The 20673-nt window shown below is 35.9% G+C and overlaps 1 protein-coding gene across 2 annotated transcripts in view; it reads left to right on the top strand.

Annotated features, from left to right (window-relative positions):
• Positions 1–20673, top strand: part of LOC131955446 (sodium/hydrogen exchanger 10) — a 43796-nt gene that overhangs the window by 4259 nt on the left and 18864 nt on the right. For both annotated transcript variants that reach the window (XM_059319572.1, XM_059319573.1), the window contains exons 3-18: positions 1082–1162; positions 3022–3201; positions 3949–4086; positions 4666–4773; positions 5648–5806; positions 6007–6112; positions 7031–7174; positions 7537–7693; positions 8018–8099; positions 11250–11352; positions 12292–12379; positions 13175–13261; positions 14492–14586; positions 16841–16904; positions 19094–19303; positions 19575–19679. In XM_059319572.1, coding sequence (XP_059175555.1) covers positions 1082–1162; positions 3022–3201; positions 3949–4086; positions 4666–4773; positions 5648–5806; positions 6007–6112; positions 7031–7174; positions 7537–7693; positions 8018–8099; positions 11250–11352; positions 12292–12379; positions 13175–13261; positions 14492–14586; positions 16841–16904; positions 19094–19303; positions 19575–19679 — 1907 coding nt within the window. The remainder of the gene's footprint in view (positions 1–1081; positions 1163–3021; positions 3202–3948; positions 4087–4665; positions 4774–5647; positions 5807–6006; positions 6113–7030; positions 7175–7536; positions 7694–8017; positions 8100–11249; positions 11353–12291; positions 12380–13174; positions 13262–14491; positions 14587–16840; positions 16905–19093; positions 19304–19574; positions 19680–20673) is intronic.

Raw genomic sequence — 20673 nt, forward strand, 5'->3', positions numbered from 1 at the left:
ACACTTGTCAAAGGCTGTTCATTGTAGAGGTTTTTTGTTATTTTATTGATTACAGGCATTAGTTCTAGTTGTTAACCCCGCGTGTGTGTGTTGTGTGTTCGAGCCTAGGACTGAACAGGGTGATGTTGTGTCACGTGATACGTTGTAAGCCGCGTGTCGCAAGGTGGCGGGCCCCACTAAACAACAAGGATGAAAAGCCCGTGCTAATCCGATCCAGCGGTTATCAATAGCCACTTCCAACACGTGGAGGGGGAGGGGTGGGGGTATCAGCTGATACTGCACATGTGCACGTGGAGCAAGACACGTGGCAGCAGAAGACAAGACATTGGTGAATTGACTTTTGCTGAGACATTTCATCCCGCGACCCATCAGATGTCAGGATAGACGCAGGACGGGGGTGGGGGTGGGTTCGTTGGGGCGTGGCTATTCTCCCTCCCCGTCCACGTTCACCTAACGTCACAATAACATGTCAACAGCTCCGGTGGCTATTGAAAAGTAGAGGCCGAGCAGCTGTAGATTCGAGGCTAATCCTGGATGCCGTCACCAATACAATGGGGTTGGCGACTGCTGTTGGGGTCGCTGACCCCTGTTTGATTGGTGGGGTTCTCTCCTGTAAAACTTATTTGTTTATTTGGCTTTACTCAAATGTTAGGACAATTTTGTACTCGTTTTTTTTTCTTCTGGTCTTATGACATCCGTCCCCACCCCCTACAGTAGGGCCCATTACACACACATTATTTCAACATAATTATACACACACACACTTTGTTTCAACATCATTATTAATTATACACAGATTAGCCCAATATATTGTTAGAAACATTTGGTTAGAATTGGGATAACTTTTTAAGGGTGTGTTTAGGTTGGATTGCAGCTATAATGTGCCATTTTAAGAGGGTCTGGCTTTTCGTAACGACAAATGAGGCTGAGGGTAAAATATGTCCACATGGCATGACGTCATATGGACAACCGCAATTGAAAATTAAAATATCGCGATCTTCTGTTCTAAATTGGTGTATGTAGGGGAATTAACTGTTTATTTAACAAACTAGTCTCATTATTACGTCCCCTTTTGATACAGTTACCAGTCGAATGCTCTGCTCTTTGGTGCAGTATCCGCTCAACCATCATGTGCCGATTGTCATTGCAGGATTCATCATTGGTAGGTACAATATGAGTAGTCTTATTCATCATTGGTAGGTACAATATGAGTAGTCTTATTCATCCTTGGTAGGTATAATATGAGTAGTCTTATTCATCATTGGTAGGTACAATATGAGTAGTCTTATTCATCCTTGGTAGGTATAATATGAGTAGTCTTATTCATCATTGGTAGGTATAATATGAGTAGTCTTATTCATCATTGGTAGGTACAATATGAGTGGTCTTATTCATCATTGGTAGGTACAATATGAGTGGTCTTATTCATCATTGGTAGGTATAATATGACTAGTCTTATTCATCATTGGTAGGTACAATATGACTAGTCTTATTCATCATTGGTAGGTATAATATGACTAGTCTTATTCATCATTGGTAGGTACAATATGAGTGGTCTTATTCATCATTGGTAGGTATAATATGACTAGTCTTATTCATCATTGGTAGGTACAATATGAGTGGTCTTATTCATCATTGGTAGGTACAATATGAGTGGTCTTATTCATCATTGGTAGGTACAATATGAGTGGTCTTATTCATCATTGGTAGGTACAATATGAGTAGTCTTATTCATCATTGGTAGGTACAATATGACTAGTCTTATTCATCATTGTTAGGTACGATATGAGTGGTCTTATTCATCATTGGTAGGCACAAAATGAGTGGTCTTATTCATCATTGGTAGGTACAATATGAGTGGTCTTATTCATCAATGGTAGGTACAATATGAGTAGTCTTATTCATCATTGGTAGGTACAATATGACTAGTCTTATTCATCATTGGTAGGTATAATATGACTAGTCTTATTCATCATTGGTAGGTACAATATGAGTGGTCTTATTCATCATTGGTAGGTACAATATGAGTGGTCTTATTCATCATTGGTAGGTACAATATGACTAGTCTTATTCATCATTGGTAGGTATATTATGACTAGTCTTATTCATCATTGGTAGGCACAAAATGAGTGGTCTTATTCATCATTGGTAGATACAATATGAGTAGTCTTATTCATCTTTGGTAGGTATAATATGAGTAGTCTTATTCATCATTGGTAGGTACAATATGAGTGGTCTTATTCATCATTGGTAGGTACAATATGAGTAGTCTTATTCATCATTGGTAGGTACAATATGAGTGGTCTTATTCATCATTGGTAGGTACAATATGACTAGTCTTATTCATCATTGTTAGGTACGATATGAGTGGTCTTATTCATCTTTGGTAGGTACAATATGAGTGGTCTTATTCATCATTGGTAGGTACAATATGAGTGGTCTTATTCATCATTGGTAGATACAATATGAGTAGTCTTATTCATCATTGTTAGGTACGATATGAGTGGTCTTATTCATCTTTGGTAGGTACAATATGAGTGGTCTTATTCATCATTGGTAGGTACAATATGACTAGTCTTATTCATCATTGTTAGGTACGATATGAGTGGTCTTATTCATCTTTGGTAGGTACAATATGAGTGGTCCTATTCATCATTGGTAGGTACAATATGAGTGGTCTTATTCATCATTGGTAGGTACAATATGAGTGGTCTTATTCATCATTGGTAGATACAATATGAGTAGTCTTATTCATCATTGGTAGGTACAATATGAGTGGTCTTATTCATCATTGGTAGGTACAATATGAGTGGTCTTAAACTTAGTATCAGTTTGATAGGCCTACAATTCTCTTAAACTAATACAAATTGTGTAAACGATGTAAAAGATGTTACTACATGATGTAAAAGATGTTACTACATGATGTAAAAGATGTTACTACATGATGTAAAAGATGTTACTACATGATGTAAAAGATGTTACTACATGATGTAAAAGATGTTATCCCTGTTCTCTATCAAGGGGAGTTGTCCTACTACTTCCCAAGGCTTGAAGATCCTATGCTGATCAATCATATTGGACCCCTCCGCTTCTTCTACCTGTACATTCCACTTCTGATATTTGACGGGACCTTTAACGCTGAGGTTCACTATCTCAAAGTGATGGTGTATCATTTTGTCTTGGTGGTGATTCCAACTTTAGGTGAGTTATAGCATACACACTTGGTCTGGTCAACTTTAGGTGAGTTATAGCATACACACTTGTTCTGGTCAACTTAGGTCAGTCAGCTAATGATATGAAAATAATTACAGCTTATGAAATAAAGCAATGAAAACACATCAAAAACTGGTGACGCCAGTTACTGAAACAAAGTGATTAAAAAAAAGAACATTTTTTAGCCAGAAACATTTATATCGCTCTAGATGTATATAAATATCAGATTGGAGATTTTTTTTGTATTATCATTCACTGTAATTAACTTCAAATGCAAGTTCTTGAAGAGTTGTAAATAAATGTATTCACTTTTGATTCAGTACACTTTTACAATTGGACAATTGGTAGCTAATAGAACGATAAAATCATATATCTTATGATGAATAACTATTGTTCAAAAAAGTACCAGAGGTTTTTGAATGATTTCAGTTGTGACATCAGTTATTGTGACATTACCAGAGATTTTTGAATGATTTCAGTAGTGACATCAGTTCAGAGTTTCTTCCAGGCATCTCTTAAAAAATTTTACCACCCCCCACGAACGAAATGAAATTTATATAGTTTATATAGAAAATATATACTTTTAACAGTGTCCGCCCCCCCCCCCCTCCCCGAAGAAAGTCTACCGCCCCCCCCCCGAAAATTTCAAGTGCCCCCCCCCCCCGGAGAAAAAAGTCTGGAAGAAACACTGCATCAGTTATTGTGACATAACCAGAGATTTTTGAATGATTTCAGTTGTGACATCAGTTATTGTGACATGCATTGGGATCTACTTGCTACCCCTAGACTGGAATACTGGAGACTTTATTATGATGGTCTCCATGACAATGACCAGTGGGCCACAAGTGACCAAAAGGTTTCTTTCATCAATGAGTAAGTTCTATATGTACACCTTCAATATTTTATTGAACTGAAATGGATGTTGCTACCAATGTTGTCATTTAAACCAAACACTGGTACACAGGTTCCCAATTTAAGTGTGGGTCATAACGGGTCTTTTTTGGGGGTCACAGTAAATTTTAAAAAAATATTTACCATAATGAAATTTTTACTTTAATGGTGTCTTGAATTTTAAATAATTTCATAATGTAAAAGAAAATTAAAATTAGTGGTCACGGACTATTGTATGAAAGAAGTTGTCAGGTGAAAAAGGTGGGACACTTTTCTAGTGGGTTAAAAAAATATAAATAAAATTAAATCTTCATTGAGCGAATATGGGTGGGGTTCTACAAAAATATGAGTTTGAGTGTATTTGTGTGTGTGTGCATTAGTTACATGAAATATTAAGTACCATTTTTAAAAAACAGTATTATAATAGTTTATTTTATGACATTCACAATATGAAGTCACTAATTGGCCTGTATAAATATAGCCCATGCTTGCTTTATCAGACATATTATTATGAGATTTGAATTATTTAACTTCCTTATACAAAGAGCTCTCCTACTACAGGTGCAGAGCATGACCTTAAGATGATGCTGGACTCAGAATCCATACTGGGCAACATACTGGGATTCACTCTCTATAGATTTATAACCCTTCACACCATTTTAAGAAATTGTAAGTTTAAAATCTCAAGACAACACTAACTTTGTTATTGAATTGTAACCTCACTTTTAAAAAAACTTTTATTAAATTAGGTTAGCAACTAAGCAATGCTGTTCCTGTCATTAGATAGTAGATAAATAAAAAATGATGTAATAGATAAATAAAGATAAATAACAAATGATGAGTCGTATTATGAACTGCATGCAACAGCTAGGGAAGTTAAAAAAAAGTTTTACCTATGGCTATTTGAATGTAAGATGTACAAAAAAAAATCTGTTGTGTTGGAGAATTTTTTTTTAAAGAGCGTTTCTATAATATAGTGTGGTGAAGAGTGTGTGAGTGGTGAAAAGAAATTGAGTGGTGGTGAGTACGTGTTGTGGTGTCATTTTTGTGGTGAGCATGTGTGGTAAAGAGTGTGTTGGAGATGGTTTGTGTGGTAAGGAATGTGGTAGAAGTATTGTAATGGAGTGTTTGTGTTATGGTCAGTATTTATATGTGATGGAGGGTGTGTAGTTGAAGGTTGTGGTAAAAGTTACTTGTATGGTGAAGTTGTATCATTGCGAATGCATCATTGTTTATTGCTGTGTTGTGATGTGTTTGCTCTGTAGCATTTTCAGGAGAGTTGAGTATGTTAATTATGTTTTTACTTTATTTTTATTAAACCATACATTAGAAATAATGTAAATTTGAAAAGGCATATGCTAATCGATCATATGAACTATTTTTTATATTAAACAATTCATTAAAAATACTTTAAATTTGAAAGTTTTTGAAAAAAAACATATACTCATTTATCATATTCCTATGATAGTATATTTTAGACCTATGCTGATTTATCATATTCCTATGATAATATATTTTAGACCTTTGCTTTCCCACAATGCAGTTTTCAACCTGATACCTTTCTTCTTTGATGCTTGTTTTGGATTTATTTTGGGAATCATTATTGGCAAGATTATGATCTTTTGGCTCAGTAAGATCTTCAAAGATCATGTAAATCAAACAGCAATTGTTTTAGCCTTTATCTATTCATCATATGCCTTATGTGAGTTTTCTAAGTCCTTTACCTAATGCTAATTTATTTATTTATTTGCAATTTAATGTAAATTCATGTTTAGATTTTTGAGCTAAAATTTGTCTTAACTTAAATGTTAAAAAAAGTTGTTTGTATCTGTTTTTAAAAACAATCTTTTTGACTTGGTGTTTTATATATGTCATGAAATGAATACTTTATCTTTTGCTAAGGTATTTTACTAAAAGTCTCAGGCTTGATATGCATGCTAACCATGGCTTTAGTTTTGGCACACAAAAGGGCCAGTATGACAACTCAGTCTATCACCATTCTCAACAAGTAATTATTGTTAAAAAATTATTATATTTTTTTCAATTTCATCTATTTAAATCTTTTTAGCGCAATTTCCTTACAGGAATTGCGATTATTAACTCGTCATTTCCGTATGGATGGATGGATGGATGGATGTGCGCAGCTTTAGATCGTATCTCCTCCTCAACGAAGCAATATCGAGGACTACTTCCAAAAGCAAATATGTTAAGCAAGTTCCGAGGATGATTGTAGCCCAAAAAAATTCCCGGAATTCCTTCCTGGATTTCCCGGAAAAGCCAAAAAACCTCGAAAAAATCCTCGAAAAAATGCAATTTTTGGCCCATATCTCGGCAACCAGACCACTTAGCGACTTGAAACATTTACCAATCGATTCCTTCCATAATTTTGAACAATATTGCCGAAGAAAGTTTTCAAAAATATCCTTTCGTTTGGTCACAAAAAATTAATATCTTCTAATTTGTATTGGCTAAGATTACTAAGAATATACAAATATTTCTGCCACAAGCACACCGGCTGAGGCAGTCGCTAGTGAGAGGTAACGTCACGCTGCCATTGGCCAGACTCGCGCAGATCTTGCGAGGGGGCGGGGACTAGCTCTGCTCGCGTAGATAGAAACGAAAAGGGGTGCAAACATCTACGGGTGATTCGTTCAGTCACAAAAAATTAATTAAGGAAATTGCGCTTAAATTGTCACTAGACTTTTTATTAACTTGTTTTAAATGTATTGCCTTTTGATAATTACAATAATGTTGTTTAATTAAAACTTGTTGTAAAATTTTATAGTTTTTAAAAGTCTGAAGATGTTTGAAAAGCATGAAATAATTTTCTTCATAAAATTAAATAAAATTAGGAAAGAAAACCCAATGTATGTTTGTTTACAGGGAAGAGATTTTTTATTTAAAAAAAAAAACTTTTTTTCCCCAGATTTATGGAGCTGTCACTGTTTATGTTTACATGTGTGGCAGCAGTGCAGGCAGGAATTTATCTTGCCACTGTAGTCCAGACTGTCATCACTTTTGAAGTGTTTTTTATTGCTGTTGGTTTCTACATCCTGTCTTCACTGCTTCGGTACGTCCAAACACATTTTTTATTGCTGTTGGTTTCTACATCCTGTCTTCACTGCTTCGGTACGTCCAAACACATTTTTTATTGCTGTTGGTTTCTACATCCTGTCTTCACTGCTTCGGTACGTCCAAACACATTTTTTATTGCTGTTGGTTTCTACATCCTGTCTTCACTGCTTCGGTACGTCCAAACACATTTTTTATTGCTGTTGGTTTCTACATCCTGTCTTCACTGCTTCGGTACGTCCAAACACAAATAAATATAAAAGTATACAAACTTTATAATAGGTTAACAATGATGTATAAATACCAACTTTATAATACTTTAACAATGATGTAAAACAATTAACTTAATTTTTCTACCAGGGCAATGGTACTGTTTGCCACCTACCCCTTGTCCAGGTATTATCTACACAATTGGTCTCATGTCTACATAATGTGTGCCTGTCACCTCAGGACAACTTACTCATGTGTGTTTGCATTTTTGGTGCTACAAAGAGAACAAACTACAAGTGTCAAAATTGTGAGCTTTCATTTCAGACACTTTTTTAAAACTTTAAATGTATAGATGAGTAGTCTATATATATAAATATAAATATATAAATAATATATATATATATATATATATATATATATATATATATATATATATATATATATATATATATATATATATATATATATATATATATATATATATATACACTAATGCACACACACTCATATGCTTATGCATACACATATACACACGTGCCCATATGCATACAAAGGCATCTAACCCCCTTAACAACCCATGGCCTAATATATAATCAGTTCATATTCTATATGTACATTTTTTTCTTGCCAGCTTTTTTCTGTGACTCTAATACAAATCCTGATTTCCTGCATTGTCAACTATGCCCTGGCAACTTATGTCATCAATGTCATTAGTGAGTAATTACACTAACAAGTAGTCTTTATATCTCTCTTTATCTATGTATGAAAAGCAATGCATGTGTGTGTGCATTTGTTTGTCTTTTATGCATTACTACACCTTACATCCGATGACATGAAACTTTGGGAAGTTGTTGAGAATAATCCTGGGGAGGTATCTAAGAAAAAAAATTCAATTTCACACGCCAGCAGGTTGCGATTTGGCACCCAGGGCTTTCCCCTGAGTGCTATGGTGCCTTTGTTCATTTTAAACAGTGTGATAGACTAAGGATAAGATGGGGTGCTATGGTTGTTCACTGAATTGAATAAGGCGCGTCCATGATTTGCCTGGGCTAACCTCAGACTTTCTTCTAGCCACGCAGCAAAGCGCAGAGAGGAGCTCACTAATATATATATATATATATATATATATATATATATATATATATATATATATATATATATATATATATATATATATATATATACTAGCTGCATCCCGTGCTCCGCCACGGTAAATCTTTTTAAATGTACTAACTTGGGAACAGAACAAAACTAAACACAACACAAACGAACGCAAAAAAACAAAAAAAAAAAAAAAAACGAAAAAACAAACATAACACTCATAACATAAACACAATTTAAATGCAATCATACAGGCATATTGCTCACAGTCTAGCCCGTAGCGCCAAATCGCGCCCTTTCCGGTGATTTGCACCCCCCTCAAACTTTCGATTTGCACCCCTTCCCCCCCTCCCCGCCCTAAAACTTTCGATTTCCACCACCCCCCCCCCCCCTCGCAAATTTTTTCCAACCCACTTTGGCGCCCCCTAAGGTCGGCACCCGGGGACATATGCCCCCCTCGCTACGCCTCTCCTATAAAACCCGAAAGATAGAATAATAATTAGAAATCAGTATAAATAATAGGCAGTATTTAAAATATCTGTGTTTTACCTACAATATTTCACTTTATCCATTCACGCATTTTTTTTCCAGTACTTTAAATTTTAAAAATTTACAATAGAGTTTCATAACTAAAACCATTGCGCACCTAATGAACGTGATGACGCGTCTATAATAGTGCTGAATAGTTGATTAAAAATTATAAGTAATAAACAGTAGGGCCTACATTCAGTGAATAAAATAAATAAAAGATTGCCTTTTCTCAATCCATGCTAATTATAATTTTCTAACAATAATTTCCTCTTACACATCCGAATAATTTGCATTCACATTTTGCTGATTATATTATTGCAACACTAATTCCTTCTATGACGAACGTATATTTGCATTCACATTTTTTATTAGCGTGAGTTTAATGTATTTTTAAATTACCTCCTTTGTCAAAATTAGAAAAGAGTTAAATTCATTTGATTTTTCTAACCTACAGTTATTATGTTATTAAAATGTATCCACTTTGTCTAGGAATATTAACGAAAACTATATTTGACATTGATCCTTTTAATATGTTTTAGCAATGTGCGTGTATTTAATATTCTCTTTACGTTATGCAAAATTGTACAAACAGTGGAAATTATAAAATAGCTCTATGCCGCTATATAAACAAACCCTACTCTAATACTTATAATAAGACACTGCGGTGCACTGAAAAGCACTTCATGGCGCGATGTTTACTTTTATGGTTCCAAAAGCTATAGCGATGACGGAAGGAAGGAAGGAAGGACTGACACACTACCAGCAGCGTTATATTATAGATATATATATATACGAGAAAAATGGCCCGTTGAGGAAGGATACACCGGGCGCTAGGTTGATAGTGCTGTCTCTTTTCTCTAAACTAAAACCAACCCACCCCCCCCCACACACACACCACCCCCACCCCCACCCCCACCCCCACCCCCACCCCCCCACCCACCCCCACCCCCCAAAAAAACATGTCTACCGTCCCATTCAGCGAAATATAATTATATACTTTTTCCAGTGTCCGCCCCCTCCCCGAAAATTCTACCCCCGCCCCCGAAAATTTCAAGTACCCCACCCCTCTCCGGGGAGGAAAAAGTCTGAAAGAAACACTGGGTGTCGAGCTTAGCCACTACGCGAAGAATTGCATTAAAGAAATTGCGAGAAAACCACTTTTTAGATTAGACACATTAATTAGGCGGTAATTTTATTATAGAGTATCGATGAGGAAACCACCCCACCCCACCCCCCCCCCCCCCCCACCCCACCCCCCCCCCCCCACCCCCCACCCCCACTCCCAAAAAAAACATGTCTACCGTCCCATTCAACGAAATATAATTATATACTTTTTCCAGTGTCCGCCCCCCTCCCCGAAAATTCTACCCCCGCCCCCGAAAATTTCAATTACCCCCACCCCTTTCCGGGGAGGAAAAAGTCTGAAAGAAACACTGGTGTCGCGCTTAGCCACTACCCGAAGAATTGCATTAAAGAAATTGCAAGAAAACCACTTTTGAGATTAGACACATTAATTAGGCGGTAATTTTATTATAGAGTATCGATGAAGAAATTTCTTTTGAGTTGGGGAGGGGGAGGGGCTCAGACGTTCTTACGCGGGGGGTGGGGCTTCGCCCCTACCCGAAGAATTGTATGCAAGAAACTCTTCACGCAAACCACTTAGATTAGACAACATTTCCTCTTTATTCAATGTTTACGCCAGAATCAATGACGTCATTATATTACTGCGAGATTATTTTCAACTCTATGCTAAATGTGTCGACGTCATACTTCGTTTTTCGAATTACTATGCATGTTTTTAAATTGCTTGTCTTTTCTCTAGAGCGTTCTTGTCAGATAGATAGATAGATAGATAGATAGATAGATAGATAGATAGATAGACAGACAGCGAAACTATTATTATAGATATATATATATATATATATATATATATATATATATATATATATATGTATATGTATATATATATATATATATATATATATATATATATATATATATATATATATATATATATAAATATATTTATATATATTTATATACATATATATATATATATATTATATATATATATATATATATATATATATATATATATATATATATATATATATATATATATATATATATATATATATATTATATATATATATATTATTATATATATTATATATATATATATATATATAATATTATAATACTGTAATGCTCTCTAATGTTCTGTTATGCAGACAGAAGGACCCTCAGTGCTGAAAAAGCTCATATGGTGGAGAAGGCTGCCAAATTGCTTCAGGACCTCAAGCTTGTTACAAGTCATTCTCTTAAAACCACAATGTAATGATTTCATTCATGTTTTCACTACTCTTATTTACACTGCCCTATTTGATATGTAACTATCATTATCTACTACAATTAGGATATTTGATGAATGAAGATGATTCATTGCTATCAAACAGGAAAGATAATTTCTAGTGACAGTAACAATTTTACGCATTCCTGTGGCAAGAGTTAGTAACATAACCAAATCACTTTTACAATAATTTATAATTGTAATTACTAATGGGATTTAATGAGTTTTAACAGTGAGTTGGGTGAGTAAAAGGATTAAATAATTGCTAGCAATTACATTCTGTAATACACTTGGTTACTGACTCAATTCACGTCAATAATAGGACTAAACAATAATAGCACGCCATTAAATTGAAAAATTACATGGTACAGTACCTGCACATACGTTAGCTCTGATGGAGAGAAATTGTGGCCCATAAGTTAGCTCTGATGGAGAAAAATTGTGGCCCATAAGTTAGCTCTGATGGAGAGAAATTGTGGCCCATAATTTAGCTCTGATGGAGAGAAATTCTGGCCCATAAGTTAGCTCTGATGGAGAGAAATTGTGGCCCTTAAGTTAGCTCTGATGGAGAAAAATTGTGGCCCATAAGTTAGTTCTGATGGAGAGAAATTATGGCCCATAAGTTAGCTCTGATGGAGAGAAATTGTGGCCCATAATTTAGCTCTGATGGAGAGAAATTCTGGCCCATAAGTTAGCTCTGATGGAGAGAAATTGTGGCCCATAAGTTAGCTCTGATGGAGAGAAATTGTGGCCCATAAGTTAGCTCTGATGGAGAGAAATTGTTGCCCATAAGTTAGCTCTGATGGAGAAAAATTGTGGCCCATAAGTTAGCTCTGATGGAGAGAAATTATGGCCCATAAGTTAGCTCTGATGAAGAAAAATGTCTGTATCGGCACTCAGATTCTATTCTCAATGTCTGGCAGGTTTACAGCTGATGCAGATTGGAACACAGTGAACCAGTACACAAAACTCAAGGAGGATTTTATGAACAAATATAAAGGGAAGACTTGGGTAAGATTTGATGAACAAATATAAAGGGAAGACTTGGGTAAGATTTTATGAACAAATATAAAGGGAAGACTTGGGTAAGATTTGATGAACAAATATAAAGGGAAGACTTGGGTAAGATTTTATGAACAAATATAAAGGGAAGACTTGGGTAAGATTTTATGAACAAATATAAAGGGAAGACTTGGGTAAGATTTTATGAACAAATATAAAGGGAAGACTTGGGTAAGATTTGATGAACAAATATAAAGGGAAGACTTGGGTAAGATTTGATGAACAAATATAAAGGGAAGACTTGGGTAAGATTTTATGAACAAATATAAAGGGAAGACTTGGGTAAGATTTTATTAACAAATATAAAGGGAAGACTTGGGTAAGATTTTATGAACAAATATAAAGGGAAGACTTGGGTAAGATTTGATGAACAAATATAAAGGGAAGACTTGGGTAAGATTTTATTAACAAATATAAAGGGCAAATGTGGTAAGAACAAATTTCTATTTATGTACATTTGAATGTTTAAACAACCAGACAAAACAAACTGAGTTTTAAATATTTTTTGTGTGCATAGAGTTAGTACATTTTATGCATATACTTTTTATTTTTAAGGCACAGAGTTTGTGCATTTGTTGTGTAAAACATACCACAACAATTGGCTTTTCCACAAATACATACAACTAGATACAATTTAAATAAACATTAAGGGAAAATAGCAGTTCTACACATGTCAGTATGATGACTTATGTATAATGTATCCATTAGATTTGTATTCAGTTAATCACTTACCTTAATGAACAGCTGATGACAAAGGGTAGTCAAAGTTTGATACATGATTTGGAGTCTGTGAGGCTACAGGCTATCAAGCAAGTGGTTGTTGCTGAAAAAGTAGGTAGCCTATTGCTGTAATTGTAATTAGCCTATTGTTGAAATTGTAGGGAGCATATTGCTGAAACTGTAGTTAGCCTATAGCTGAAATTGTAGTTAGTGTGTTACTGAAATTGTAGGTAGCCTATTGCTGTAATTGTATATAGCAGATACTGCTGAAAAAGTAAGTATTGATGAAAATGTGGATAATTAAAAAAAAGAATTTTATAAAAAGTAATTGTAACTAAAATATCAAGTTGTCCTATTATTGGAAAGTATTGTAAGAAAAGTAAAATTTCCTAACAATTTGTCTAAAAGCTATGGCATAAGTTTAAATGCTAAAATGTTAGGCCTAAGTCCTAATCTTGTGTAGGTCCTAATATTTTCAGGCACTAATATTTTGAATTCCCAGTCAACCCAAGAAAAATTAACATTTCAAACAATGTATATTCTTACAAGCTTTTATTTAACTTGCTTCCTCATTTTATTTTGCCATCATGGACTGAAACTAGCTAGCAAAATTCCGACCACTTCTAACTAATCGATTTCTTTAAAACTTGGCTCATGAGTCAAGACCTGATGGCAATGCAATGTGACATCAAATTTGACTTAATTAGATGCTTAATTAAATTTTTATAAATTAATTAAAGTTTCTATATAAAGTGCCATTTACCCCACTATTATACACACATTTTTCACGTTTGTTTGGTGTGCAATTGTTTTTAGTCATGCATTAGGCTTGAAAAGCTGGTTCCAAATGTTTGTTGCCAGAAAGCATATTTTTCAACCAAAATTGAATCTTCAAAACATTTGTGTTAAGTGCAAAATGACTTCCACATTATTATAGCTACAAATTTTCAAACAAATATAATAGTAATTTAGCAATCATTTTTATTTTTTATTTGGATTAGTAGAGTTAGGGTGATGTGGGGATGTTATATATTTAAATACAATGCTACAATATACACCATTGACCACTATTGTGTATTTGGATCTTTAGGATACCTTGACAAAAATGCTAAAATTTAATGAGTGACCCAGGCCATTCTTTTAGTTATTTAGTGGTACATTATTATTTTCTTTATTTTAATACATAATTATATAAAAGCTTGTTATTAAAACGTTTTTACTAAAAAAAATGTTATAACAAATCAATATTTGTTTACAATATGGTATAATTTGTTTAACCAAGTTCAATTATAAAAATAGGCCTAATGTATACATGTTATCATTGACTTTCATTTACTCCAGACTTGCTACATACGCCAGTTTGAAGAAGGCGTCCTCTCAAGACAGTCAGTGCTCAATCTTATGATTCAGGTCAATGAGGCAATCAAACTCAAACAGTAAGAATTCATTTTATTTACCTAAAGATGTGTGTCCAATAACATTGTATTTGCCTACAGATGTGTGTCCAATAATGTTGTATTTGCCTACAGATGTGTGTCCAATAATGTTGTATTTACCTACAGATGTGTGTCCAATAACGTTGTATTTGCCTACAGATGTGTGTCCAATAACGTATTTGCCTACAGATGTGTGTCCAATAACGTTGTATTTGCCTACAGATGTGTGTCCAATAACATTGTATTTGCCTACAGATGTGTGTCTAATAACGTATTTGCCTACAGATGTGTGTCCAATAACATTGTATTTGCCTACAGATGTGTGTCCAATAACGTATTTGCCTACAGATGTGTGTCCAATAACATTGTATTTACCTACAGATGTGTGTCCAATAACATTGTATTTACCTACAGATGTGTGTCCAATAACATTGTATTTACCTACAGATGTGTGTCCAATAACATTGTAGGCCTATTTGCCTACAGATGTGTGTCCAATAACGTATTTGCCTACAGATGTGTGCCCAATAACATTGTATTTGCCAACAGATGTGTGTCCAATAACATTGTATTTGTTTACAGATGTGTGTCCAATAACGTATTTGCCTACAGATGTGTGTCCAATAATGTATTTGCCTACAGATGTGTGTCCAATAATGTATTTGCCTACAGATGTGTGCCCAATAACATTGTATTTACCTACAGATGTGTGTCCAATAACGTTGTAGGCCTATTTGCCTACAGATGTGTGTCCAATAATGTATTTGCCTACAGATGTGTGCCCAATAACATTGTATTTGCCTACAGATGTGTGTCCAATAACGTTGTAGGCCTATTTGCCTACAGATGTGTGTCCAATAACGTATTTGCCTACAGATGTGTGCCCAATAACATTGTATTTGCATACAGATGTGTGTCCAATAATGTATTTGCCTACAGATGTGTGTCCAATAACATTGTATTTACCTACAGATGTGTGTCCAATAACGTATTTACCTACAGATGTGTGCCCAATAACATTGTATTTGCCTACAGATGTGTGTCCAATAACATTGTATTTACCTACAGATGTGTGTCCAATAACGTTGTATTTGCCTACAGATGTGTGTCCAATAACGTCTTCGCCTACAGATGTGTGTCCAATAACATTGTATTTTCCTACAGATGTGTGTCCAATAACACTGTATTTGCCTACAGATGTGTGCCCAATAGCATTGTATTTACCTACAGATGTGTGTCCAATAACATTGTATTTGCCTACAGATGTGTGCCCAATAACATTGTAGGCCTATTTGCCTACAGATGTGTGCCCAATAACATTGTATTTACCTACAGATGTGTGTCCAATAACATTGTATTTACCTACAGATGTGTGTCCAATAATGTATTTGCCTACAGATGTGTGTCCAATAACGTATTTGCCTACAGATGTGTGTCCAATAACGTATTTGCATACAGATGTGTGTCCAATAACGTATTTGCATACAGATGTGTGTCCAATAACGTATTTACCTACAGATGTGTGTCCAATAACGTATTTGCATACAGATATGTTTGCCAGCTGAATTAATATTAGCAGGAGGAGAAATCATGTCAGATGTGCTGCTAAATATTTGCAACAAAATCTGGCAGACAGGAGAATGGCCCAAGTTGTGAACCCAATCTCTTATCATCACCAACCCCAAGAAAGGCAACTTACAACTCTGCCAAAACTACCGCATTGTTAGTCTAATAAGTCACACAAGGAAAATCATGCTAAAGATAATACTCAACAGACTAACGCCACAAGCTGAACAGATATTAGTTTAGTAAGAGGCACGCTTTAGATGGGGATACAGCACAACTGAGCAGATCTTTAATCTTAGGTTACTTTGAAAAAAATATCTACAACCCCAGCAGCATCTTTACTAGATCTATATCTACTATGTCTTTGTTGACTAAAGAAGGCATTCAACAGAATATGGAATGATGCATTGTGGGCTACCATGCATAAATACAACACCAGTGCAAACCATGTAGAAAATTATCAAAAAATTATTTGAGAGCAACCAGCACAGTTGCAAATGGTTTAGAGGGGCCTATAATGTTTATTTTTAACATTGCGATGCCTAGAATTTGTTTCTTGTGACTTTGTTTTTTCATTATTTTAATGCTAAGTTATCGTAATTCTTTCTGTCATTGTTTTATTTTCAATCTGAAGGTAATGGCTTTACTGGGTTTCCCTAATTACCCAATTCATATTTTTTCATTACAGACTAGTAAACCCCTTCAGTTTTATATCAGCTATGTCAAACAAGAACAACTTCATCTGCAGAATTGTAAGAAACAAATTAGTTACTGAGTAAAATGTAAACATTTAGGAGAAGGCCAATTGTTTGTTCACTTTCTATCTTGGAGTGAGATAATGTTTGATCACTTTGTATCTTGGGGTGAGATGTTTGATCACTTTGTATCTTGGGGTGAGATAATGTTTGATCTGTTTGTATCTGGGGGTGAGATAATGTTTGATCACTTTGTATCTTGGGGTGAGATAATGTTTGATCTGTTTGTATCTGGGGGTGAGATAATGTTTGATCTGTTTGTATCTTGGGGTGAGATAATGTTTGATCTGTTTGTATCTTGGGCTGAGATAATGTTTGATCTGTTTGTATCTTGGGGTGAGATAATGTTTGATCTGTTTGTATCTTGGGGTGAGATAATGTTTGATCTGTTTGTATCTTGGGCTGAGATAATGTTTGATCTGTTTGTATCTTGGGGTGAGATAATGTTTGATCTGTTTGTATCTTGGGGTGAGATAATGTTTGATCACTTTGTATCTTGGGGTGAGATAATGTTTGATCAGTTTGTATCTTGGAGTGAGATAATGTTTGATCTGTTTGTATCTTGGAGTGAGATAATGTTTGATCTGTTTGTATCTTGGGGTTAGATAATGTTTGATCTGTTTGTATCTTGGGGTGAGATAATGTTTGATCTGTTTGTATCTTGGGGTGAGATAATGTTTGATCACTTTCTATCTTGGAGTGAGATAATGTTTGATCACTTAGTATTTTGGGGTGAGATAATGTTTGATCTGTTTGTATCTTGGGGTGAGATAACGTTTGATCTGTTTGTATCTTGGAGTGAGATAATGTTTGATCACTTTGTATCTTGGGGTGAGATAATGTTTGATCACTTTGTATCTTGGGGTGAGATAATGTTTGATCTGTTTGTATCTTGGGGTGAGATAATGTTTGATCTGTTTGTATCTTGGGGTGAGATAATGTTTGATCTGTTTGTATCTTGGGGTGAGATAATGTTTGATCTGTTTGTATCTTGGGGTGAGATAATGTTTGATCTGTTTGTATCTTGGGGTGAGATAATGTTTGATCTGTTTGTATCTTGGGGTGAGATAATGTTTGATCTGTTTGTATCTTGGAGTGAGATAATGTTTGATCACTTTGTATCTTGGGGTGAGATAATGTTTGATCACTTTGTATCTTGGGGTGAGATAATGTTTGATCAGTTTGTATCTTGGGGTGAGATAATGTTTGATCTGTTTGTATCTTGGGGTGAGATAATGTTTGATCTGTTTGTATCTTGGGGTGAGATAATGTTTGATCTGTTTGTATCTTGGGGTGAGATAATGTTTGATCTGTTTGTATCTTGGGGTGAGATAATGTTTGATCTGTTTGTATCTTGGGGTGAGATAATGTTTGATCTGTTTGTATCTTGGGGTGAGATAATGTTTGATCTGTTTGTATCTTGGGGTGAGATAATGTTTGATCTGTTTGTATCTTGGGGTGAGATAATGTTTGATCTGTTTGTATCTTGGAGTGAGATAATGTTTGATCTGTTTGTATCTTGGGGTGAGATAATGTTTGATCTGTTTGTATCTTGGGGTGAGATAATGTTTGATCTGTTTGTATCTTGGGGTGAGATAATGTTTGATCTGTTTGTATCTTGGGGTGAGATAATGTTTGATCTGTTTGTATCTTGGGGTGAGATAATGTTTGATCTGTTTGTATCTTGGAGTGAGATAATGTTTGATCACTTTCTATCTTGGAGTGAGATAATGTTTGATCACTTAGTATTTTGGGGTGAGATAATGTTTGATCTGTTTGTATCTTGGGGTGAGATAATGTTTGATCTGTTTGTATCTTGGGGTGAGATAATGTTTGATCTGTTTGTATCTTGGAGTGAGATGTTTGATCACTTTGTATCTTGGGGTGAGATAATGTTTGATCTGTTTGTATCTTGGGGTGAGATAATGTTTGATCTGTTTGTATCTTGGGGTGAGATAATGTTTGATCTGTTTGTATCTTGGGGTGAGATAATGTTTGATCTGTTTGTATCTTGGGGTGAGATAATGTTTGATCTGTTTGTATCTTGGGGTGAGATAATGTTTGATCTGTTTGTATCTTGGGGTGAGATAATGTTTGATCTGTTTGTATCTTGGGGTGAGATAATGTTTGATCTGTTTGTATCTTGGGGTTGAGATAAACCAATGTTTGATCTGTTTGACCTTCAGGAACATGACCTATATGAGTTAATGGCCGCCAAACCCGCCCCTGTGTTCACCAAATGTGTGGTGACCATTGTTCACCTGATTGATTTCATCATTGTGGTGTACTCACTCCTGGCGCACTACTTTGAGAGCACCCACTTCCTCAGACAGCTGCTCATCAACTTGTACAACATCATTGTCTTCTTCTTCTTTTTTTTTAGCATGATTATAACTGTGAGTACCTTGCATCTGATTCATTTAGGTTTAAAATTAGATTATTTAAGACATGTAAATTGTACCACAATGAAGATGCTATTTATAGAATGTTAAAACAAAAGCACTGAGTAAAATAGAATTGAAATTAAGGGATATCTGAAAGTGTTCTGCAAAAATTACAAGATCTGTCAAAAATAAGAGCAAATAATCTTCTAATTACAAAACTTTACAAAAATAAATATCTTATCAACACGTGTATATAGAAAGTAACAATGTGTTTTTTTGCAAGATGATACAAACCCGAAGTTTTTCATCCACTGGTTTTAAAAATATGATTCAACGTGCAATTCTCTTTTGCCTTTTAATTGATCTGATGTTTACTGCTGTTCCATTTGTAAGTTGGTTTTTTATTTTTTTTAATTTTGAGATAGTGTTGGTGGATGGGGTGAGGTTGGTGGATGGGGTGAGGTTGGTGGATGGACTGCGGTTGGTGGATGGGGTGAGGTTGGTGGATGGGCTCAGTTTGGTGGATGGACTGAGGTTGGTGGATGGACTAAGGTTGGTGGATGGGGTGAGGTTGGTGGATGGGGTGAGGTTGGTGGATGGACTGTGGTTGGTGGATGGACTGTGGTTGGTGGATGGACTGAGGTTGGTGGATGGGGTGAGGTTGGTGGATGGACTGAGGTTGGTGGATGGGTTGAGGTTGGTGGATGGACTGTGGTTGGTTGATGGATTGAGGTTGGTGGATGGGGTGAGGTTGGTGGATGGACTGAGGTTGGTGGATGGACTGAGGTTGGTGGATGGACTAAGGTTGGTGGATGGACTGAGGTTGGTGGATGGGGTGAGGTTGGTGGATGGGGTGAGGTTGGTGGATGGACTGAGGTTGGTGGATGGGGTGAGGTTGGTGGATGGGGTGAGGTTGGTGGATGGGGTGAGGTTGGTGGATGGACTGAGGTTGGTGGATGGGGTGAGGTTGGTGGATGGGGTGAGGTTGGTGGATGGGGTGAGGTTGGTGGATGGACTGAGGTTGGTGGATGGGGTGAGGTTGGTGGATGGGGTGAGGTTGGTGGATGGGGTGAGGTTGGTGGATGGCGGGTGAGGTTGGTGGATGGGGTGAGGTTGGTGGATGGACTGAGGTTGGTGGATGGGGTGAGGTTGGTGGATGGGCTCAGTTTGGTGGATGGGCTGAGGTTGGTGGATGGACTGAGGTTGGTGGATGGACTGCGTTTGGTGGATGGGGTGAGGTTGGTGGATGGGGTGAGGTTGGTGGATGGACTGAGGTTGGTGGATGGGGTGAGGTTGGTGGATGGGGTGAGGTTGGTGGATGGGGTGAGGTTGGTGGATGGACTGAGGTTGGTGGATGGGGTGAGGTTGGTGGATGGGGTGAG

The sequence above is a fragment of the Physella acuta genome, unplaced genomic scaffold (assembly GCF_028476545.2).
Source record: "Physella acuta isolate Inbredline_101_S28 unplaced genomic scaffold, ASM2847654v3 ptg001066l, whole genome shotgun sequence".
Taxonomy (NCBI): Eukaryota; Metazoa; Mollusca; class Gastropoda; family Physidae; genus Physella; species Physella acuta.